Here is a 24,697-nt window from a genome sequence, read left to right as displayed (position 1 = left end):
ACTGCCGAAGCACTCTACAAGAGTTCACCATCCTACTGGAGAGAGGAAGACACAGAGAAAGCAAACCCATAGTGTTGTGCTCCGAGGAAGGGAAAGATACAGGATTTAGCAGGTGTAAAGCACACCCTGGTGCTTGCCTGGAAGCTGATGAAGAGTTCGTTAGATTTTCTCTGAGTCAGAGGTTCAAAGTCAGATGTAAAAACCAAACACAGATGGAAGTCTGAAATCACTTTATTGAAAAGAGTCATACAAGGTCAGTGGCAAAAATATCCAAGTGTGATACAGCAACACCACAGACAAGCTCCTTCTACATCTCAACTCCAGGCTGATTCTTTTACAAACAGGCACTGTCTCCACACACTCAGCTTTACAGGGACATGTACAGCATCCTGGAATGTCAGTGAATTTGAGTGCAGCACAGGGACCAGAGTCTGTCTTTACATCAAAACAGATCAGCTATGACTCTGACTTTTCCTGTGAGAGGTATGGAAGACCCTGAAGGTCCATTGAAAATGCTGTTTGCAACATAAGGCATCATTCCCACCCACCCCAGCTCATTCAAAACACTCACTGAAAGCCTGTAACAAAATACTTTGCCAATAAAAATATTTTAGAAAACTAGTATAAAAATTACTTTATATAGCATAAAACCATCAAAAAGTGACTGTGCCATTTCCCTTTTACACAAATACTATTCTTTAAAAATTGCATTACATTATAAATTCACACAATATATAAGATATTGCATCTTTATGAAATACTCTGTGGAGCAGAAGCCCCATACAGTATCTGGGCAACCACATGACAGACCAGTAGCTCCCCTTTAGTTCTGCTGTCTCTAGAGCAGCTGCCAAGAATCTGGCCCTGGCAATTGTAGGATTGTGAAAGTAAAAGGCTGCAAGAAGGCAAACCAAGTGCTTGTAAATCAGTACCTTCTCAAGAAGGAGAAAACATCACAGGAATCTCTTGATTTAAAAGAGTAACATGTAATAACATATTACTTGTTGCTGGTGTCAGTGGGACAATACAGTTTCAACTGTTTCTATGTCAGTTTTCATTTGCAGAGTACCCCTTCATGTGTCAGAGAGGTGCCTGCAGCATCTTTCAGTGATTTCTTGTCTAATAAGAACATATAGCCAAGCCACAGGAGCAAATAAAACAATGTCGCTTTAATTTATTTCATGAAAACACTGTAAGACACTGACAGATACAGGGTTATTGGCCTGCTGCCTGGAAATAACCAATATTGATTGTTCCCCAATTCAGATTTCAGCCATCTGGGAAGGTGTTGCATAGAAGAGCAATCACTATCTTGGCCCCAACTTTTCCAGGCACAAGACTGAAAGCCCCTGCAGCCTTCATGCACAGCTATGCATGAAAGGAGCTGGATCCCCAGGGACTGAAGGTACTGTTGTGTGTTGAAACTCACTCTGTATTTGGTGGCTTAATCTTTCCAAATATCTCAGCAAGAACTTAGTAACTCTGCACAACCTTGGAGAATACCAAGAGTAGAGTTTACATTTGAGGATGCACAGATCAGATGATTTGCTTCGCTAAGAGAACGGCAGAAACCCATCTAGACACAGTTTGCACAGGGATTTTGCTTTGTTAGGGCGGATTTTTGTTTGCTTTCTTTAACAGAGAGCTGGCAACAGCCAGAGCTCCTCCCTGAACAAATCGTACAAAGTTATCTCCAGCGAGAGGTCCTAGAGCATAAAGCCCTTTCTCCTGAGTGCATTCATAGGTGAATGGGTCAACGTCTATGGGATTCCTCTTTGAATTGACTGGTTGGTCACTGTCTATTGCCAAGTCAATGCCATTATTTGGCAGAAAAGAGAGGCTGGGGTTTGAGCCAGTTAGAACAAGAGCCATGGAAATTTTATAAACTTTCTGGCAGCCATTTTTGTCTTGAAAGACACATTTCTTGTCACTGCCGAAGGACAGCACATGATGTTCAGGAAGACTAACGTAACGTTCATAGGGCCCAGCACAAGCAGCTGTCTGTTCTTTCATCATCTGATGGACTTTGTGGTATTCAGGGTACATCATTTTGGGGAGCTGGTTAAAAATCAGACCTGGATCACTGACTCGTCTCCGAAAAGCATGGAGTACTGGAATATTGCAATGGTGAGCAAAAAGAACTGCATCAGCAGCTGTCAGACCAGCACCGATGATCAAGACTGGATCTGACATGATGCCAATGCTGTTGTTCTTCACTGCTTCCTCTAGGGCAGACAGCTTGTGATGGACATAGGAAAGGTTCTCTCCCTTGACCCCAAGCCAAGTAGGACTATCATATGTTCCAGTAGCCAAGACCACATTCTCTGCATAAACAGAGAAGGGCTTTTTATCACCTTTCACATTTTTGAAAAATCCATCCACCTGAAAGACCTCTGTACTTTTCTCATTGAAGCTCCAGAGTGAGTCACCATTCTCCTGCAGATCTTTCTGTGTGTGGTTGGAGACACCCTCTGCACTCACTTTCCTTACAGAGGTCACAACAGTGCCACATCTGAAGTTCTTCTGCAAGCCTTTCTTCATCACATAGTGTTGGTAATATTGAGCAATGTCTTCTGCTGTGGCTCTATTGTTTCTGAGGCCTCTGTAATATAGTACAAACAAAGGTCAAGCACCAGTTAAGTAAGAGACTGGAATTTCTCTTCTGTTCCACTGAATATATCTTAGAGCCATCTATCCTGGCACTACCAGAGAAGACTTATCTGCTTTCCCTAACTTCAGCAAAGTTATTCCTGGTATACAGAGCTAACACAGGACCACAAGCTCCTGGTCAGAGGCAGCTTTCTGTAGCATGAATTCCACCCCTAAGAACATGGTTGCTCATTTATGCCTTCTTCCCATCTCGCTTCTATTCCATTTTTAACTCCTGGACTTTTAAAGTTTAACTGTTATACATCTCAAAAGCGGAAGCACGTCAGAGACAGCACAGTAGCTGAGCCGATTATGGTTGCCATTGGGGACAGCAGCAGTAGACTGAGAAGTCAGATGATCGTGCCTTTCCCAAGCTTTATTCAGAACTCATGGTCACTGCAAACCATCTCCCCAGTGGGTGCTGAGGACACATTCCAAGCAACACTGCAATTTTACTGAATCACTGAATGTAAAACAGAGTTTTACTGGGAAGTGAGACAGTGTCCCTTCTCTCACTAGAATCATCTGTAACAGATGTGTAGCTACATTCAAGAAGCCAACACCAGGTTCCCAAATAGCCTCTGGATGTTTGCAAATGATGACATCATAGATAACTTACCTTCTCTTTTGCTTTAGCCAGTCCTTGAACAGGAGATCCGGGAGTCCCATCCATTCTCCTCTGCTCAGGGTAACCATAGAGCCCTCAATAGACTGGAGCAAGAAACACAGTAAAATGACTTTTAGGCATTTAAGGTAATAAATGAAATGCAATTTTGTCATGTTTCAATATGGCAGAGATTGTTAAACCAGTGATTTCCTCTGACCTGCTGTCATGGATGAAACCATACATGTTGTCCAAAGAGAACAACAGACTGGAAGTATAAAAGCCTCTCAAGCCTTTTTTTTTCCTTCTAAACTTTTGCTTGTTTGCACATGAAATCAGACATGCCTGACTGGCTTATTAGAGGAGCTTTTGGCTCTCCAGTCAACACATTTGATTGTCTAACAACATGCAGACCTCAACAGTTAGGCTTCAATTCACATACCTGCCAGGCACCTCCAGGAGCGCTTTTGCCAAGGACCAGGTGGGGGATGGCTCTGTCAGGCTCATGCCACCAAGTGAGGACAGATTCTGCTGTTCCACCAAAGTCTGTGTCTGGACGCTCAAGAGTATCAAACAGAAGAGCCACAGGGCTGTTGGATCGTCCCTCCAAGCCTTCGGACAGATATTCCAAATCCTAAAGAGAGGCAGAATCAGATGCTCAAAATGCATGTCCTGCCAGGCAGCAGATGGCTTGTTACTCCAGTATTTCTAGTCAGTGACTTTGGCGTTCTGTGAAGCTCATTTACTGGCACACAGACCCTGTCATTGCCCAAGGACTACCTCAAGGATCTTAGCAGCAATGACGACATTTCATACAAGGGAGATATGGACAACAAAAAGTACTTAAGGCTCATTCTGTCTGTGTACTTTGAAAATTCAAATGAGGTTCTCTCTTATCATAGTAAAGCATCCTAGAGGTAGATGATGTTATACTGTTTCCCTCTACACAAACCTGGTCCAAAAGGGAGACATCTGGTGCCTCTTCCAGTTTCCTCTGAAGAATGGGATGAGGATGAACAGCCTCTCTTTTCAAGTAAGGGGTATAGCCTGACAGCAAATATGAGAGACAGATTCCTGAAGGTCCATTCCCTAAAAAGACACAATGGAGAAGAATTTATACTCCTACAGGTAGAGAAGTGTTTTACTATCCAGACCAATTCAAAGGATAACACACTGCTGTGGATACAGCGGACTTCCCATTCCAGATTGACCACTGACCTAATGGATGGAGTTGGGGAAGTCATTTTACCCTCCTATGTCCCCTTCTCCTCCTCAGTTGCGTCTATTTGCACTGCAAGATCTTCAGAACTTGCTGAAAAAACATCAGGTTAAACAAGCCAGAAGCCACCTGAACGCTGAAGTCTCTAGCATGCTTATGAATTATTGCTCATTAACTTACTTAAAGGTTTAGAAACTGATCACATACTGACTGGGGGCCTCAGCTCTCCTTGATGCACATGTCACACCGGTGCAGAGTAGTTCATTGTACACGGGATACAGAATTAGTCCAGAACACAGGGTGACTATTAAAGTGAAGGGGAAACAGCTCTGCTCAGTAAGAAATCCCATCTAATAAGGGGTATCTGGCAATAACAGTTTTGACTAATAGGTCTTGTGGCCACTTTCAAATGGCAACCAGCCCCACCACAGCACTCCAGGCAGTGTGTTAGGGAACAGTCCCGCTGCCATGCCAAGACAACCCCCCAGAACACAGCCCTCTGAACAGATTGCTGGATGACTGGACTCCTCCTGCTGACCAGCCAACAGCCAGTGGAAAAAATTGATATATGTGACTTCAAAGCCCAGCGAGAGTAGTCGTGGAAAGTTTTCACATGGCTGTTCTCCAGCCTGTTTAATATTTTACAGTGTCGGCATAACTAGGTGTCAACTTCTCAGGCTGCTCAGGCTTTGCTGCCCACTAGGATGGGACCAACCACCATTACATAATGCGGTGACGATGTAGGGGAGGAGACTGAAGTGACACAGCAGACTGTGTTGACATAGTGCCAGTGCTGTACGCGTGAGCGACTGGAGCAAAAGCTGCTTCTTGGGGATCTGAGATAGAGGGAACCTCAGGCTGTAACGCCCACAGCGAGCTGAGCTGTATGAAGGGCAGTATGCGCTGCAGCTGGGAACAAAGTCTGCTGTGCTGAGCAAGGACCAGATGCTGCAGATCAGTGTCTGGAATATTCCACTTGCAGGAAAGTTATCTAAACCCAAGAGTAACAGAAATTAAAAGCAAACTAAACTGCAGCTATAGTAAAATGTAACACCTTCTGGCTTACTCCTTTGCTTTAGGAAGTACAAGGAGGCACCTAAGCTAAACTTAATCATTTAAGTGCTTGCTCAGCAACACACACAGAGGACTTATTCTGAGCTACATCTAAGTTTCATATGGATGGTCACAAGCCCAGCTGCCTCTAGGGCTCAAACTGTTCTAGAATGCAACTGCTTTCAGGAGGCTGCCAGCACAGCAGAGTCCACAGCCTTCCTGGAGCAGGGCCTGGGAAGCAGCTGGAACCTGCGTGCAGTGTCCAGCTGCAGTGGAACAGCTGAGCTGCTGCAGCCCACCAGCCTCCTCAGAGTGCACACCTTCACACTGGTGCTTCTGAGCCCTCAGTGACATCTCTACACTCTTTAGGCACACTAGGGGTGTACCAAAATATGCTACCTCCCACTTAAAGACTTGTACAACTGGGCAGCACAAAGTCACTGTTGGACTAGAACTACTGGTAGTGGTGCCCTTGTCAAACTTGCTGTTAGTGAAGATTAAGTGTGATTTATGTGATGCACTAATTTTGGACTATGCTCTCTTGGGGGCTATAAATTAGATGACAGATAAGGAAGGAACCCAGCCCTGTAAGGCACTTAAACACATGCTCAGAAAAGTGTCCAACACCTGCACTCGAGAACAACTCATGGTCGGTCACAGAGGGGAAGGCACTGACATCACCACTTCTTTGCTCCAGGAATCACCTTGCATTACAAAGCTCCACTCTTGCAATGGAGACAAGACAGTTAGTATATAACCTGTTTGCTATATAATCTGTAGCTGACTTGTATTTTTAAAAATATACGAAAAATTTCCAGAAACTTTAACAGCATCTGAAGCACTTTCTGAACACAAAACTAGGAAAAAAGATCACACAAACCTACCTCCAAGTCAAGCAGTACAGATAATTACTTCACAGCAAGTTGATTAACTATTGCAATGAAAACATTTCAAACCCTTCAAGGTATCCAAAGGAAATTAAAAAAAAAAAGGAAAAACACAGGTCCCACTGAACGGATGTCCAGAAAGTTACCAATTTTGATATTAAAAAAAAGTGTGTGATTTAGTTTGTCAAAAACCCGGTCCTCTACTTCCCACAACTCTTAGTGGTCTTTCTCCTAGTACTACCGAAAGTCTGACTGTCAGGGAAAGGATGCAGAAACAGTGGCCAGGCATTTCTGGTTTGAGTAAGCACACTTAGAACAAGAGCTGAAGACAGCAAGTCCAAAGCAATGACAGCACTAGAGAGAAGTGCTGGCAGGAGAAAACTCACCTATGATCACGACAGGCACTGGCTTGAACCTCCTCTTATTTTGGAATCTGTTCAATAATGCACACGTCTTCCTGTCTGGAAGCATTTGGATCCTGGAGTCTACCTGCTAAAACAAATAAGTTTTGAATTATTTGGGGCAGGGGGGTTGGCAAAACACATTACTTTCTCTAGCCCACAAACCCAGGTTGATCTAAATTATTATCCTTGCATTGCAGACCTTCATATTACACTTCCATACTCAGGACAGGCCTGCTTATCTTTTTCTTCTCTTGCCCCCAAAACCAAAGGATGATTCCCTGATTATACCATAAAAAAAGAGAGGATCCTTATCTTTCTTTTCCACACACAAATTCCAGGCCCTCCAGAACAGATGGCAATTTCAGTAACCTCTGACTGCAGTAACTGATGTGCTGCAGCTTGTTAAAGAAAACTTCACTTCTGCCCATACTGTGTAGAAAAATATTGTTGCCATAATTATCACAAATCCATTCATGAACACCCTGTACTTTTCAAGGGAACTTGTGCATTTATTAATAAGTAGAGCAAGCCTCACTCAAGTTTTCTGCTCAAAGACTAGAAGTCTCTTGGCTGCATTTTCAACCATGTACCATTCTACCACTAAAGAGTTTTTCGATAAGTGTTAGTTTAGTTCCTGCACCTTCTTTCTTAATCTTCCAGAAAATGAAGAGTTCTAGGTCTGAACAAGTAAACAGCAAGTCTTTAAACAAAATATACAACAAATTTATCACCTTGGAGACTAGTCATTAGAGAGGAATATACAAAACTCATCTGTTTGTTGGGCAGGTATTCAATGAACAGTGAATAAAGTTTTTTGCCAAGCCTGGCAGAATCCTATTATGTCAAATAATGACTTCTCTAGTTTTCTACGGAATTCAACCATACTGTCACTAATACGGAGAAGTTAAAAAGCTTTCTCCCTGCCCTGCTGCCCAGCAAAAGTGAAATTTTCAAAATTTGGCATAAGCTTTTAAGCTCTTCTACAGAGAACACAGTCTTTTCTACAAAGATTACTCTTGTTTTGGAAAGCTAAGTAAAAATTCACAGAATGGCACGACTCTGTTCAGTGGGGCATGCTCTCCACACCCTTTTCAAGCGCAGAAAGATCTTTGGCAAGCACACTGCACACTCCCATAAGTGTTGGCACATCACTGCCTTTGACACAGGTATTGTGGCAAATGTCATCCCAGAAGCGTAATGCTCCGCTTTAAGTCTGACATTTACATCTCCAGCAACTACAGTACTGCGATAAGACCCCGGTGATTGAATGAGCAGCCAGAAAACCACGGGCTAATTTAGGATTTGCAGGGTCTCAGGCTTCAGAATACATCCTGTAAGTGCATTTGCCTGCAAAGATATGACAATTCTCATATACACCCATATACAGCCATTGCTGGGCTCTGTCTAAGAGCTTTTCCAAGAGAACAGGGCTCATCCACGTGTAGAGGCACACAACAAGGGTTACAAGTTGAATTCAAAACCAACTGCTTTGTCCAATTTTTGGATCACAGTTTACTAACTGTTATTGGTTGCCCATTACCACTTAACTAAGCATTAGTCTAAGACTCTGATGCATTTTGCCTGACAGGGCAAGAACCATTTAAAATACATAATAGTCATGCTTTCTAATTTAAGTCTTTTCAAGCATCTAGCTTCAAAGAGAGTTGAATTCCAAGGAAACTGAGGTTCCAAGGTAGATGTACACACTACAGATGAGCATGTCCCTGTGTTGTGTTCATACTGAGACACACACCAGCCTCTAAAGGCAGATTTAACCCAACCAAGGCAGCTGCAGCTACCCAAGTGTTTCCTCAGCCTTTTATGTAAGTTCTGCCACATGAACCAAAACCCGCACCACCTTCCAGCAGATTGTTGTGTAAGTTCAGCCCCAAATAATTCCCTACCGCAAAGCTCTAGAGTTGCAACTGGTAGAATTCAGCACTAGCACCTCGGATGGCCAGAGACACCGAAAGAACAGTGCACTGGTGTGACCAGTAAGGTATTGCTTCAAACCAGCTAAACCACAGTACCTATCTGAAAGCTAGCAGAGGTTTCTTCTCTATGGTAACAAATAAATTCCTCTCCATGGCTGTACTACACAAGGAGGGAAGCTCTTACTAATTTTTCGTAACAGAGTGCACACCTTATTTCTGGGAAACTATTGGGATTCTGGAGGAAGGAAGCAAAATCTCTGGAAGCAATCTTCCAGGTTTCTGTTCTGTAGCAGTCTGCAGCAGCATGCACAGAAACACCGTACACACTCTGTAGACAGTGGTATGTCAGCGCCATCAGTGGGATCTTTGCTGGAAGCAAGGACTGCTGAACCAACCCCCTACAACACATGGTAACAGTTCCAGGATAGCAGCAAAGCCAGAATATTAAATAACAAGCCTGCAAGCCCATTTGTAAGACTTGGGTGCAAAGTCATGCCATGTGTGCCAGCATTTTTCTGGAGCAGCCTGAAGGGGACAAAAAAAGGCGCAAGACAGAAGAAAGCCTGGCAGCCCTGTTTGCTCTAGGGGAAAGATGCCTTGGCTCCTGGCCATCGCATGATGCCACCCAACCCCCCCAATAGAGCAAAGCCAGCAGCTGCAGGCTCAGCGATAGCCTTCGCCTCATTTGACCCTCCTCCTCCATTCTGCACCTTCTGGCACATGGAAAAGGACCATTTGCTGGAATTAAACCAAACTCTAATGCCTCGAGGAGCACAATTGTTATTCTGATGAAACTACTAGATCCATGCACATACATGACCATTTTTAGCCATAGTTTTATTCAGGATCTGGGTTCACAAAACCCCATCATGACCATTTTAATGATATGTGCTTTGTTTCCTGAAGTTTTGACACTGGACAATTCTATTAACACAAGATTAACCACCAGAGATGCTACTGTTTATCCTAGCATGTCAGTAGTACAAATGGGAGAAGTCCCACCGACATCCTATAGCTGCCATCTCCATAATTCACAGTTAATAATTATTTTTTAAGTAGAAAGTGAACCAGATGCTAAACCTGTATATAGCTATTCCCATCCTGTAGACTAAGAGTTTGACTTTTGGGGGTAAAACTGAGCTCAGAGCATCCCAGGCATTTCAGTTTCAGGTCAAACGCTTGCTTTTCCTTGCATTAGAAGACAAGGTGGATTACTCTTTTTTTTTTTCAGTCTTAGAATCAAGGGACCACATATACCTTGATAACCTGTACAGCTAATACAGTGTGGCAGATGAAAGTCTGTTCTTGCAGAGGCTATTGGAAAGCATACAGGACACTGAAGTTCATTTCAAGTCTATACAGAACTAGTTGGCAGCAAGAGAAAGTCTGAGCTAGCAAGAAACCCAAGACTGCTCTTCTCACCATCCTTTTATGTAGAATAGGCTGCTGGACACTCACATTCAGTCAGCTTAGTGACACTGACCCCATTTCAGCTCCTGCTTTAGGCTTCCTACTTTAAATGGGTGCCTCTTTCCTCTTCATTTGGGAGCAAGCTGCAAGCTCCACAATTTGCTGTTTCCAAAGCATTTCAGCATCTATGTGATGTTACATAATTGTTCTGGCTGGGAAAAGCACCCAGCTCGTTCTGGGCCAAACGCTGCATACCTTCCTGACACAGCCCTAAGCCTGAAGGGACTATAACTCACATAAAGTTGGTCAGCGTGGCCCCTAGTAGTTCCAGGCTGCACAACTGAAACAGATTTTAAAGTGAGTAAAAGAAAAAGCAAAGACACATTTAGCAAGACAACGACACTAAATGACCTTTAACAGAAATAAAAGCCAAGTTACCTCAGCCATATGCAAGCAGCACTCCCTATAACATCAATTAGACTTCTGCTCAAGTAAGGACCACCAAGTGTGGCCTCTACAGCACATGGGGAGAGCTCCAGAGCAGTGCAGTCAGGACATATAAATAATGAAAGAGACTGAGAGAGCTACTATGACAGTCAGGTTAAAGTAAGGACAACGCTAACACAAATGCAACAGGTTTCTTCAGTTTCTACATCAACCCATTCATTTCACCAGCAGCATTAAAAATTTAATTCATTAGTGCTTTTAAAAAACAGAAATCTCAGTATCTTTTACATTTTATACCTGCCTACGAGTTTGAGAAGTTTGGTTCCCCCCCACACTCCTCCAGCTTGGATTATCACCCTTACATGCCAGGCCAGTTACCCCACAAACACAACTCAAGTAGAAAAAAATTCACCTTAATGGTACATAAAAATAATACCATTCTAAAACCACCCCTGTGATATTCAGAAGGCAATGTTACAGTATGCCAGACAGAGCTCTCCACATTTACTTCTAGCCTTCTTACCTTCAGCAGCAGGTCCGACGAGAAGAGAGATCTTTATGAAAATGCCTGTACAGCCAAGAAAGCCAACCAAACCACAGCCTTCAATCTGCCTCTGCTCCAAGAGAGCTGTTTAAATATAGTAGGCTACCAGCTCTGAGAGGAGGAGCTGAAATGAATGGAGGCGGAGCGAGGAAAATATTCATCAGCGTGAGTCAGCAGGAATATTTCCCTTCCCAGCTTCTGAATGAATGATGTAGCGATGGTCCTTAGCAATGCTCAGCTGACTGCACGAGTACAGCAAAAGCAGGCTGGTGGCAGCCGTGCATGGCAGAATGCCCGCATTGAACAAATATCTTCTGTTTTAACACCCAGAGCAAATTAAAACCCAACACTTTCATAAAATGCAATGCTTTCTGTGGCAGAACTGTTCTTTTTTTCCCTCTGTATTCCAAAGAAAAACTGCTAGTTACAAGTAGGAATAAAAGTTATAGGATAGCACTGGGTGCTTGTTTTAAAACTAGCGATCTTTTTGGCCACAAAAGGACAAGAAAATGTAAGGACTTTCTTCCTACCTTGGACAATTTGTAGTTTCAGTTTCACCCTATTATTATATCATCGACATAGTGGGCCTGAAAACATAGGCTTCAATTTATTTCTTGTTTTTCTTCAGTGAGATTAAGTCCCATAAACCTGTTCCACAGTATCAGTAAAATGAGTGAGTCAGACTACTTCCTGTAAAATTTACAACATACCAGGATTTTAATCCAAGGTATCTTACTCAATCCAGTAATCAATCAAGTTTGCTAAATTTAAAGTGCCCTTAGCAAATGAAATGAATTTCTGCCAAAGTGTTCAGTTTGAGTAGTAAGTGTGGCATATTTTAGTCTCTGAGCCCATCTATTTTGAAACTACAATCTCCAGGGAATCAGGATGACTGCTGATATCCAGTTAAGATGTATAGTTTTAACCATGTGATATAAAAAACAGTTTATGAGAAGGAATTCTATACTCCTACAATCCACAAAGTAGGATAGTTCATAATCTAGTTTAATTCCACCAAAATAAATTGTTTTAATAAATACAAAGCCATTGTTTTACTTAAAATTTAACTAAGAGTGGTCCCTCTGAAAATCTGATTCAGTAAATACTTGTCAGGCTGAGAGGTGGTTTTTCTAAGGTCTCTTTCAAGTCGTCTGGGCCTTTATCCAAAGTAGCATTTGCCCGGAGCTCTTGTGTAACTCATACTATTTGTTGTGTGGTGGGCTGGTTTGTTTTGTTTGGTGGTGGTGGCAGGAACGAAGCCTTTTATATGCATTATCCAGATATTTATTGGCAGGTGGAAAATGTATCCATATCAGTCAAGGAAAAATTAAACTTCCAGAGAAACTAAGGGATTTGTTTGGCTACATGATTTAAGACTGTCTTGTTACTATGTTTTTCAAAAACTATCTGCAGTACATTACAGCAGTGTTGCATGTCAAAAGATGTTCGAGTCCATACTTGCTCATAGCATAATAAAAGAGGAAACCATATGATGGTTTGGCAGGCTTTATCAGCAGTAAAATCAGGAATACTTCCTATGTGTGCAAACCTGCAGAAATAAAGCTGTCTTCTATGTACAAGAAGTGGAGATCCTCTCCATTTCCCACTAGAATTTGGAAAACTAGAATCTCTATTACCTCTGCAAATAAAGCCAATATGTCTTTCCAAAACCACAAGCTCTATCATATTTTGCACATTGTACAAATCTTTATAGGAAAATGTTTATGTACAACAATAACCCACTGTCCTTTATTTGCTTGTACTATAAGACCATTGAATACAGCAATTTGGAGGTTTTGTTTTTATAGATATCCCAGATACATGACATGGATTATAAATCAATGTCACTGTTTCGCCTTGTGTACCTTATCTGGAAACAAATAATTCAGCCCAACAACTCGTCTGCACAAACTTTCCAGAAGAGGAAGCAGTTGTGCAATCTGCACTTGGCCTGGCAGCCAGCCTTTGACCTGCAAATTGATGAAATTCAGTTCTATTTTCTTCCTGATTTATTGCAACCAGTATCATTCAGATTAGTTAATTGCCCAAATAAAAAGCTTGCATAGAGATTTCCAGCATGACTCTGCACTAACCCTTTTGGTGGTTGTCAGAGTGTGCAACTAACAATACTAATTTATTTCTTTGCACAAATGGACAAAAACATTTTATTGGTGCAAAGATTTAAGGATCTTTAGAGGGCTTCAGATTTTCACAGAAAAAACTTCTAAACCACTAGTCTGTTGGCTCATTCATTGAGATGTATTGCAGTACAATCCAGCTGAGATCTGAGGAATCCACATCTCTGTCACACAGGGTACAAACAGATTTGTCAGACTTAAGTGGAAACTGTCAATAAAATGAATTATTTGCAAGGGTTTCTCCTTTATACTTTAGATTTTTCCTTTTAAAAATGAAATAGTAAAGCTTTGCTTATAATGGACATTATCCAGAAAACATATTCTTAGCTAGATTAGCAAGCCATCACCAAAAGATACAGCAAAAGCAAAATAACTTATGCAGCAGCTCATGAAAAGCTTATTTCTTGAAGTTTTTTGTTTTGTTGTTTTTGTTTGTTTGTTTTTTAATGAGACTCATTACTTTAAGAATTGCCTTCAGATAGTGTCAAGGAACTATTCTATATTTTTCTGTACTTGCAAAAACACTGCACAGAGGGCTAGAGCACTGCATTTGCTTTTTTTATGAACGAGCCTTGCATATAATATAATGGTAACTAGGCAAATCTTCCACTGTCAGTGTGTAGGGAGGAATTCAAAACACTGCACCACTCGTCAGTCCCCACCTGAGAAGGTTCTGGCCTGCAGAACAGAGGGGCAGACTTCACTGGTGGTCTTTCATTCCGCCTCCAAGTCACACTCCGCAGTTCACAGTATCAGCGACCCTGGGTGCATTTGATGACAAGGTCAGTTTGTTTCCCTTTACGTCAGCACGATATAGTTCTCAGAACTCCAACAAGCTGATGCTATGTTTTACCAAGGTAAAATTTGAAGAATATGCCAGGAAGCATGGACAGAGCTATAGCACTGTTCTGGGGCAGCATTTTGCACCTGAACCATTCCCTAGTGAAAGAAATTTCCTTGTTACTGATTGACTTTTCACCTGAGGCCATTAAGTTCCACCCATCCATGCCCTACTCACACAACCTGTCAGCCCTGATTCTGCCATCTCCAGATTTGGGGGAGCTTAAGGAGTAGCATCCCTCTGGTGTCAGAATTGATCGCTACTGCCTTTGCTGCTGACAACTCCTGGCAGAACACTTCTCACAGCACCTCTTCAGCATCCACCCTCCCCTCTAGCCGGACTTAAGCCTACCCAAATTGTGCCGAATCATCGTGACATACTACATTGTTTCACACATTAGAACTTCATGTTCTGCTGGTTTTCCGTAATTAGAGTAACACTCTCAGTGTGATCCTCCATTGGCCACAGTACTGCTTTGATGCTTCGGTGTTTCTTTCAGTTATGGCAAACCAAAAATATAAAGTTCTACATGTTTTCCGTCTAAGGGAATATTAAGTGCTTCACCCACCCTTCCAGTGCAGATCAATTAGTCTAAGGCCGAATCTCAAACTCAACCACTACAAGACCTGACCAAGTATTTCAGTTCTATATGATTTCCATGTAGCACCTGAAATCCAGCTTCACTCTGCTACCGCCAAAAGCATCTCCACCTTTTTCACACAGGAAAACTTGCACTTACAAAACTGTATGTTAGCTTATCTACTAAAACTAGAACCCACATATTTAATGAAAATAAATGATTTGACGTCCAATACTGAAACATTTTATCTGGTTTCTTTATGCTTCAACTGAAAAAAACCCAAACACATTTGTCACTGGCAGCATAGCCTGGACCCACATCAGCAAGTTGCTCCCTGCAGATGTCCTCCAAATCAGAAGATGCACGTGGCCACACCACATCTGTCAGCAGCTGGATCTCTGAAGTACGTTACTTGCTCTGCTAGAAAAAGCAGCTTAGGTAACTCTGCAAGTGTGAGATGCAGTTCTGCTCCCAGTTATACTTGTGACTTCCTACATGTGCTTGTGCTTTCACATGGTTTCCTCTAAAGAAAGATTTGGCACAGTGCACGTGTCCTACTTTCCCATGTCCCTGTCAAGGCCATATCTGTCCCATGTTCATACTTCTTTTTTTCAGTGTTTAGGCAGCTGGGTCCAAGGGGAGAGAAGTGAAGGTTCACTGCAACTATTCTTTATTCAAAGGAACATTGACCTCCCAGAGAAACAGTTGAAATGGTTTAGTCCTAGTAACCTGGCAAATTGTTTGACGAAAGTAAAAAGCAAAACCTTACATTTTCCTGGAACTATTTTAAAACAATGCATTTTGCCTTTCTCTGCTCTCATCTTATTTCCTTGAAATCATTCTCTGTCTGTTCTAAGAGGGTTGTCTTCTTAAAACAATGACACCAAAACAAAGATTTTCACCCCTCTTCATTGTCCAGAGGCATCAGCCACTTCCAACAATGTGTCTTGAAAACATCTGTTAAGAAATAAACCTGGGGAGGTAAGAATCATACTATCCAGGAGGGCTATGAAGCTCTGTCTGCATTGATGCAGTCATATATTTGGGTATTCTGCAGTAAAAACTTGTGTGGGTGCCCTTGTGCATGCTAAGAATGCCTTATTGGGAGATCTCACATATCTTCTCTAATCAGGCTAAGGGAACAATAATGGAGAGCATTAGCAGAGACCAAGCCAGCCTGCATAAACACACCCTGCAAAAAAGATGCTCCTAGCAAGTAAAGCAGCCCAATACACTATGAGATAGCAGTAGTGCAGAACGCTGGGTGGCTGAGGATGCATTCCTCTGATCCCCCTTGGAAAACAGGCCAAGTTGACCATTCTCTCCTCAGGTGACAGCGTATGGGGACGACAGCCAAATCTAGTGTGCTTGCTGCTTCCCAGCACATATGCTTCCTTTCAAAAGCTAGTAAGATGCAAAGAGGTACAGTCCTTTGGCTCGAGGGACTACAGCCATGTTTGTTTCCCAGAGTACAGGGCCTTGCAGATTCCTTGTTCCTCAAGCGCAACACGCAGAGCAAAGCTCCGTTCGCGTGCTCTGCGCTCAGACCTCCATCATGATCTCAACACTGATGTGGTTTGGGGAAAAAGTAAACACCACATGCACTTTCATTTCAAACAAACAGCAGCTATGACCTAGTCAAAGATTAAACTGCACATGAAGCTAGTATGGAATTTTCCTCTTATCTTAATGTCAATATATTTATAAATATTTACAGGAGTTTAGGATAGCAGGATCATTTGAAGACACAGTCCTTAGTCAGTGTTCTGTTATGTGCTTTTAATCTGTACTGGCATTTGGCAACGGATAGCTTAATTTAATAACTGCTGTGTCATATTATGATGTGTCAGACTAAGCAATTGACAAGCATATGTCCAAAAGCAGAAAGTATCCCACAAAAGTTAATGCACATGGTTTCTTGGCTGGAATAACCAATAGGGAAGAAATCTTGAAATAGGAAGTACAGCCTAACTGCACACTGGGTGTCTTCTCTGTATATATTTTCCCTCAAGGCAAAGCAGTGATTTTTGAATACAAGGGGGTAATTCAAAAATGGAGAAGCAGCATGTAAGGCAATGACCTTAATTCGGCAGCATAAAATCTGATGAAGCGGGCTGCAGAAGGCCTTTGCAGATTCCTGGATTAATTCCTTTGCCATAGCTTAAGCCATTCTGCAGCTCTTTAGCCTAACTTTAGTTTTCTTCACTTTATCAAGATCAATAATCACTTAAGATAAACTATTTAGTAGCATTCCTGAAAGGCTTAGAAACATACACAGTTGGGGTCATCCAGAGCTAACATAGCAAATATCATTGATTTCCTAAAAGGAAAAAAAAAGACATTTCTGCAGCAGACCCCAATAGTTTTTAGCTTTGAGCATTTACAAAAGGGCCATGCTAGAGTTATCCCACAGCTTCCCACCCTCAGGGCTAATTTTCACCTTCCCCTGAAGCAGCTGATACCATAAGAGGTAGATGCTGCTTAGATCCAGGTCACCAATTCCGATTGTTCCTGCTTTGCAATGGTTTTTTTTCTGCTGTAACTTTACGAGCCTCTGGGACATTCTAAGAGATTGTAGCATGTAAGTCCCTTACTCTTAACAGGGCTTTCATGCACATTGAAAGATCAGCTGAAGTGATATATTCAAAGTTTTCCTCAGACCAAATTTCCCCTCACAGTAGCACCACATGCCACAACATGGAACTATTCCACATAAAACTGGATAAACCGGTGTCTTTTTCAAAGACAATCTTATCACTTAGTCACAGTATAACAGTAATGCATTAAAGTGTAACAAAATTATTTCATAGGTCAAGGTTTCTCACCTGTGATTGACAGCTCTGTTTCTAGACTAGTTTAAGGAGGCTGGAACACGAAAGGAGCTGCCACTTGCTGTAAAACGCCACGTGCTATTTTGAAATACACGCACATCTTCTGGGGTCATTTCTGTGGTGCAGGAACATAAAAAAAATATTCACTATGAACTCTGAAAAGATTTGGCACAGTGAATTTACAGGAAAGAAACAGACAGGATTTCTGCACAAGAATAAAGCCATTCAGTAACTAATTCCCCAGTGCATTTGTTTTAGAAATACCTAGCGATTTGGGTAATTCCACATTGAGCTGACAGTCATCCATTTTTGCACATGTCAAAGCTTAGAGCTGAGCACAGGTCAATGAAACAAGTGTGCAATGCTGCTGTAGCAAGAATTATTTTTCACTATATGTATTCAGCATCTAGCAGATTAAAAACCAAACTACCCTGAAGATCTTATTCAAATTGCTTTTCTGGGAGAAATTTCACTAAAGGCATCTTACTTGCTTCTCCTCCACAGCTATTTTACCAAAAGCTTATTATTCCTGTTTCAAGTGTATTTTTTGCTTTAATAACTTTGGGTTTGGTTTGCATTTTTGGTGTTCTTGTGGGTTTTGTTTGTTTGTTTTAAATGTCTTTTGGTTTTTGTCTACCAGGCAGCTATTTCTGCACTAGAGATGGAAGACTCTAAGTCCTGTGCCCTTGCCAATAATTATTCTATAGAGAGAAATAACTTATTTATAATCCATTCACATTTTTGGCAGCTGTCAAACCAGCTGCAGCATGCCCTAATTTTTCTTTTTCCATAGTGAAATTGTCCCAAGCAAGGATGAAAAGGAGGGGGTGGTTTTGGTTCCCTGGTCAATATTTGTGTTGATTGTGAAAATGCCAAGTTGGAATGATCAAGCTAAACCTCTACCAAAGAACCTCAGCGCAGCAATATTAAGTGACCCTTTACCTGGAGGCTGAAGCCACGCAGCAGAGCGATGACAGTAAAGTACCCAACTTGCTCTGTTTATCAGTCCAGACTGATAGATGCTCAGCATGGCAGGGTGGTGTGGCACCGAGGTGACCAGAGGTGCAGGCTTTGGTATCAGCTCCCTGGGAGATCTGACCGGGGTGTCATGTGAAGCCTTCGTTTGCACTCCTGACACACCGAAGGTTAACATTCAAGGCTATCAGCAGTAACTGCAGATCAGAGCTGCCCTGCCATGTCATGGGGAGCTCGTGTCCTTGTCTCCGCCGCTGTGGCTCGCTGTGCCTGAACACATACCCAAATTGTCATAGAAGGTAACTAGAGCTTGCTGTATTTGCACAAACATAAGTCAGGCCAGACTGACCCAAAGGGTCCATCCAGCCTGGTTCCCAACCTCAGCAGTGGGCAGTAGCAGACACCTACAGGAGGGAACAAGACAAGGATGTGAAGTTTGTCTTGTGCCTTCCCCTACCTCCAGCTATTTGCAGCTGAGTGAACTGGCTGAAATTGGCTGAGGTTTGTTCACTTGCTAGTGCCTTCCATTTATTTTTGTCTAGCTCCTAGTAATTTTACATGGGCTCTAGAACTTGTATTGAATGGAGATTGCACAACTGATCCCTCTCTACACCACTCAGCTCTATATACTTCTATTATATTTCTCTCAGTCTCTTCACTTACTCCCACTACAGAAGCTATTCCATACCCTGTATCAACCTGTTCCACCTCCTCTAGATGTTCTCCAGATCTCTCATATGCTGAGATGAAGAAAACAGCATCTCATCCAGTCATCTAAGCATGGCTTATGCAGCATGGCTTATGCAGCAGCCCTCCGGTTTGGCCTCTATCCTTTCCTAGCACTAGATTTGCTTCGGTACCAGTAAGCACTGAGCTGACAGTTCCACAGGACTATTTATCATGACCTTAGATTCAAGTTCAAGCTAGTCCCTACTCTGACTGAGCTTCCTTGCCTGGGCCTGTGCCAGAGTATGAGAGAACACAAAAGAATTGTGCAAAAGTGTGAAGTAATACGACAGTAAAGAAGCATTGCACAGCTTGTTCTTCAAATCAATGCTGCCACACACATACCTGATAAAAAGCAAAGTGGAAAGCCTTGGAGATTATCTGGATACTTCCTGTTCATGAAGAAACCTCAATAAAATAACTGAAAGGCATGTGGGAGGAAGCATGTTCTCACCTTACGCCTCAGGAGGGAGGTAGCCTTTGGTAAAAAGAGCAGAGCAGCATGAAGAGCTCATATTGCACTGCATTCCCTTGCCTGATCTCAATCTGCTCTTATTCTCTCTCCTGGAAAAAAGGATACATGAAGAGCTTATACAAAGTCACTCCTAGGTTAGCCTCAGGAGTGGCTGTTATTCATGCACATTTCAGAGAGGCAAAGTACCTGCACAGCCACTGAATGTGCTGAGCCCTTAGCTAACCTGGAACAGACACAGTGGATATTGAGCAGCACCAAGGTAATGTGCAGGACTTTCAGGTACTCCCTGTCACACACAGACGAAGCTGTTGAGCCTGGGACAGCCAAATCTTCTGTGCATCTGCTACCCACACTGCAATGTTAAATCCCCTTTGGCATGCAGGCTTTCTACAAAAGCAGCCCATTCTGTTGACCTTGCTTTGAGTTTTGCTTCTCCACTTCAGGCCAACAATCCCAGCAAACAACTAAGTCACTGTTGTATGACATCATTCTCCATTTATTGTCTCTTATCTCACCGTCCACTGAGGCCTAACCTTATAATCTTCACTCTTATCTCCCTGCAGTGTTTCTCTACCCTCTTCTCACCCCTGAGATCACTGAATCACATTAAAAGCTTTTCTATTACTGACCATGAAGAAAGGCAGTCAGACATTCATAAGTGTCCCAGCAGCAAAAATAAGGCATGTGCCAGTTGTCCATTTGCTCATGTTTGATGTCCCCACTATGGTAAACTGTAGTGGAAGCATCAATTCACAGGTTTTTGGCACTCAGTGTTCAATGCCTTGCAAACTTAGTACCTCAAAAAAACCCAAGTTGCACACCCTGCCATGGGCACATTTCGTGGCACTTAGTAATTCAGCTCCTGGCCCAAAATCACTCCAGCATGCTGACTGGCACTGCAAAATGCACTGCAAAGGATGAAGACTCCAGAGTTGAGAACTAAGTCTCTGGACAAATGCTTTCCACTGAAAGTACTGTTGAGAGAATTTATAAGTTCAGTGAAAAACATATAATAATTTCAGTTGCATATAAATATTATGAAATTGTAACACCAAGAAAGCACATTTTATTTCTTCACTTACATGTTTGGTTGTTGGTTGGTTTGGCTTTTTTTTTTTAATTCTAAGAATTTAAACTTAAGATGTGTCGAGGGTTAAGATTGCGGGGTGACAATAAAACCCTGGCAGATGTATTGTTAACCCCCTCTCCCCCCCCCACTTCCCCCTTTTTGCCCCTCCCTCTCCCCCCTTCCACTCAGGAGAGGCGATTGGGAGGAAAAAAGAAGGACAGAGAGAAGAGAGTTGGAAAAAATTAAAGATGTTTTACTAATGCTGCTAATAAGAATAGAGAAAATAATACAAAATATACAAAACCAATCTTGAAAGTCTCAGCAACTGCAGAGCCGGCACCCAAAGTCCTGGATTAGACTCCACAGCCAACCAGAGCTGGATTCAGTCTCTCACTAGGCCTCAGTTCACAGGGACGACTAGCAAGGTCCTCTCCTAATGTCGGCCATAGGGAAAAGGGAAAGAAGGGACGAGATCCTCGTGATCTCCCATTTTATATGAAGTATTCACGTGAATGGAATGTTATACACAGTTGGTCAGTTTCTTGGTCACTTGTTTCTCGTCGCCCCTCTCGCGAGATGTCCATCCGTGCTTATCAATAAGTTTGCATTCCATTGCTAGATTTTACCAAAACATGTGTCTGGTTCTCCAGGAAAATGCAGTTAATATGAAGGCTTTAGCTGACAGGCAAAATTCACTGAAAGAGAAACTTGTTTTTAACAAAACCAGGACATTCCACCCCTTATAATATGCCATTCACTGAATGCTTAAACCTTATCAATACAATCTATCAATACAATCTAATTAATCACTACTACTATATATATATACACATATGTACATATATACCCAGGAGTAATTAATCTTAATCAGTGGACCATGCTTTGAAAAGTTCATTACGTTCATTTTGTCACAACAGTCTCCCAGGGCAGGAAAAAATGGTACAAGTGCATTTCATGACCACTGTTTGTGGGTTAAAGACATCAACTTCGAAGAAGTTGTCAGGCGCCACTCGAAGAAGGCTAGCTCTTGTTTCATCATCACTGTCTTGATCTGAAAGACACTTATTAAATACTGTTAGTACGACAATTCACATCATGCAGTTCAGTATTCAATATTTTCACCTAAACTCAAATCCCCTTGAGGTACACACCGAACTTCTCCATCCTTAAGCATCACCCACCAGGTGCTGCCAGGTCCCTGGGCAAAAACAATCCCACGAATGGGCTTGCCTTTGCCTGAGGCAGGAGTAACCCAGACTGCCTTTCCTAACAGGTTTTTCATGTGTACTACAGGGACTTTATCTCCTTCTACAGTCCGTAGAATTTCTGATTGGGCAGGCCCGGCTCGATTGGTTGATCCCCTGGTGTTGACCAACCAAGTGGCTTTTGCTAAATGTGAATCCCAGTTTTTAAAGGTTCCACCACCAAGTGCCTTTAGTGTAGTTTTTAGCAAACCATTGTACCTTTCAATTTTCCCAGAGGCTGGTGCATGATATGGAATATGATATACCCACTCAATACCATGTTCTTTGGCCCAATTGTCTATAAGACTGTTTTTGAAATGAGTACCATTGTCTGATTCAATTCTTTCTGGCGTACCGTGTCGCCAAAGGACTTGCTTTTCAAGGCCCAAGATAGTATTTCGGGCTGTAGCATGAGGTACAGCATATGTTTCCAACCATCCAGTGGTTGCTTCCACCATTGTAAGTACATAACGCTTACCTTGACGTGTTTGTGGAAGTGTAATATAATCAATTTGCCAAGCTTCTCCATACTTATACTTTAACCATCGCCCCCCATACCATACAGGCTTTAACCGTTTCGCTTGTTTGATTTCGGCGCAAGTTTCACATTCATGAATAACCTGTGAAATAGTGTCCATAGTTAAATCCACCCCTCGATCGCGAGCCCATTTATATGTGGCATCTCTACCTTGATGCCCTGAAGCATCATGGGCCCACCGGGCTAGGAAAAGTTCACCTTTATGTTGCCAGTTCAAGTCCACCTCAGCTACTTTAATCTTAGCAGCTTGATCTGCTTGTTGGTTGTTTAGATGTTCCTCGGTGGCTCGACTTTTAGGCACATGAGCATCTACATGACGAACTTTCACAGGCAGGCTCTCTAGCCGAGCAGCAATGTCTTGCCACAGTGTGGCAGCCCAAATGGGTTTACCTCTGCGCTGCCAGTTACTTTTCTTCCATTGCTGTAGCCACCCCCACAAGGCATTTGCTACCATCCATGAGTCAGTATAGAGATAAAGTATTGGCCACTTTTCTCGTTCAGCAATGTCCAAAGCCAGCTGGATGGCTTTCACTTCTGCAAATTGACTAGATTCACCTTGTCCTTCAGTGGCTTCTGTAACTTGTCGTGTGGGACTCCACACAGCAGCTTTCCACCTTCGATGTTTTCCTACAAGACGACAGGATCCATCTGTGAACAGTGCATACTGCTTATCAGTCTCTGAAAGTGTATTATACGGTGGTGCTTCTTCAGCACGTTTTACTTCCTCCTCATCTGGAGACATCCCAAAGTCTTTGCTTTCTGGCCAATCTGTAATCACTTCTAAGATTCCTGGACGGTTGGGACTTCCAATTCGAGCTCGTTGCGTGATCAATGCAATCCATTTACTCCACGTAACTTCGGTTGCATGATGTGGAGAGGGAACCGTCCCTTTGAACATCCAGCTCAGCACCGGCAGTCGAGGTGCCAGGAGGAGCTGTGCTTCAGTACCGATCACTTCTGAAGCAGCTCGAACTCCTTCGTATGCTGCTAGTATCTCTTTTTCAGTTGGAGTATAGTTGGCCTCAGATCCTTTGTATCCTCGACTCCAAAAACCTAAGGGTCGACCTCGGGTTTCTCCTGGTGCTTTCTGCCAGAGGCTCCAGGTAAGTCCATTATCTCCGGCTGCAGTGTAGAGCACATTTTTAACATCTAGTCCAGTCCGAACTGGTCCAAGGGCCACCGCATGAGTTATCTCACGCTTAATTTGTTCAAAGGCTTGTCGTTGTTCAGGGCCCCACTCAAATTGGTTCTTTTTACGAGTCACTCGATAGAGAGGGCTCACAATCTGGCTGTAGTCAGGAATATGCATTCTCCAAAAACCTACAATGCCCAAGAAAGTCTGTGTCTCCTTTTTATTAGTAGGTGGAGACATTGCTGAAATTTTGTTGATCACATCCACTGGGATCTGACGACGGCCATCTTGCCATTTTATTCCTAAAAACTGGATCTCTCGTGCAGGTCCCTTGACCTTGCTTCGTTTTATGGCAAAACCAGCATCCAAAAGAATCTGAATTATTCTCTCACCTTTCTCGAAGACTTCTTTCGCTGTGTCGCCCCATACGATGATGTCATCAATATACTGCAAGTGTTTTGGAGCTTTACCTTGCTCCAGCGTGGTCTGGATCAGTCCATGGCAGATGGTAGGACTGTGTTTCCACCCCTGGGGCAAGCGATTCCACGTGTACTGGATGCCTCTCCAGGTGAAAGCAAACTGTGGCCTGCACTCTGCTGCTACAGGAATAGAGAAAAATGCATTAGCAATGTCAATTGTAGCATACCACTTAGCTGCCTTTGACTCCAGTTCAAATTGCAGTTCTAGCATGTCAGGCACAGCAGCACTCAGTGGTGGCGTAACTTCATTCAGGCCACGATAGTCCACAGTTAGTCTCCACTCATCACTAGACTTACGCACTGGCCAGATTGGGCTGTTAAAAGGTGAGCGAGTCTTACTGATCACACCCTGGCTTTCCAACTGACGGATCAACTTCTGGATAGGAATCAAAGAGTCTCGATTGGTGCGATATTGCCGGCGATGCACTGTCGTGGTAGCAGTTGGCACTTGCTGATCGTCAACCATCAGCAGTCCTACAACAGAAGGATCATCTGAAAGACCAGGCAAATCAGACAGC

General features: G+C 42.8%; 1 protein-coding gene across 2 annotated transcripts; it reads right to left on the bottom strand.

Annotated features, from left to right (window-relative positions):
- Positions 1-213: 213 nt before the first annotated feature.
- Positions 214-11,272, bottom strand: OSGIN1 (oxidative stress induced growth inhibitor 1). 2 transcript variants are annotated; one of them, XM_080352323.1, is made up of 6 exons: positions 11,131-11,272; positions 6,799-6,904; positions 4,206-4,342; positions 3,696-3,887; positions 3,269-3,360; positions 214-2,602 (listed from the first exon to the last, which is right to left on the bottom strand). In XM_080352323.1, exons 2-6 carry the CDS (start codon positions 6,881-6,883, stop codon positions 1,609-1,611), a joined length of 1,500 nt encoding a protein of 499 aa, XP_080208449.1. In that variant the 5' UTR covers positions 6,884-6,904; positions 11,131-11,272; the 3' UTR covers positions 214-1,608. The 2 variants fall into 2 exon arrangements, with proteins under 2 accessions (XP_080208449.1, XP_080208450.1); XM_080352324.1 differs by having other exon boundaries at positions 6,799-6,901; positions 11,131-11,214.
- Between the last annotated feature and the right edge of the window lie 13,425 nt (positions 11,273-24,697).

The sequence above is a fragment of the Nesoenas mayeri genome (genome assembly GCF_963082525.1).
Source record: "Nesoenas mayeri genome assembly, chromosome: 12".
Classification (NCBI taxonomy): domain Eukaryota; kingdom Metazoa; phylum Chordata; class Aves; order Columbiformes; family Columbidae; genus Nesoenas; species Nesoenas mayeri.
Note: the sequence above shows the minus strand (reverse complement) of the source record. Positions and strands in the feature narration are given on the sequence as shown.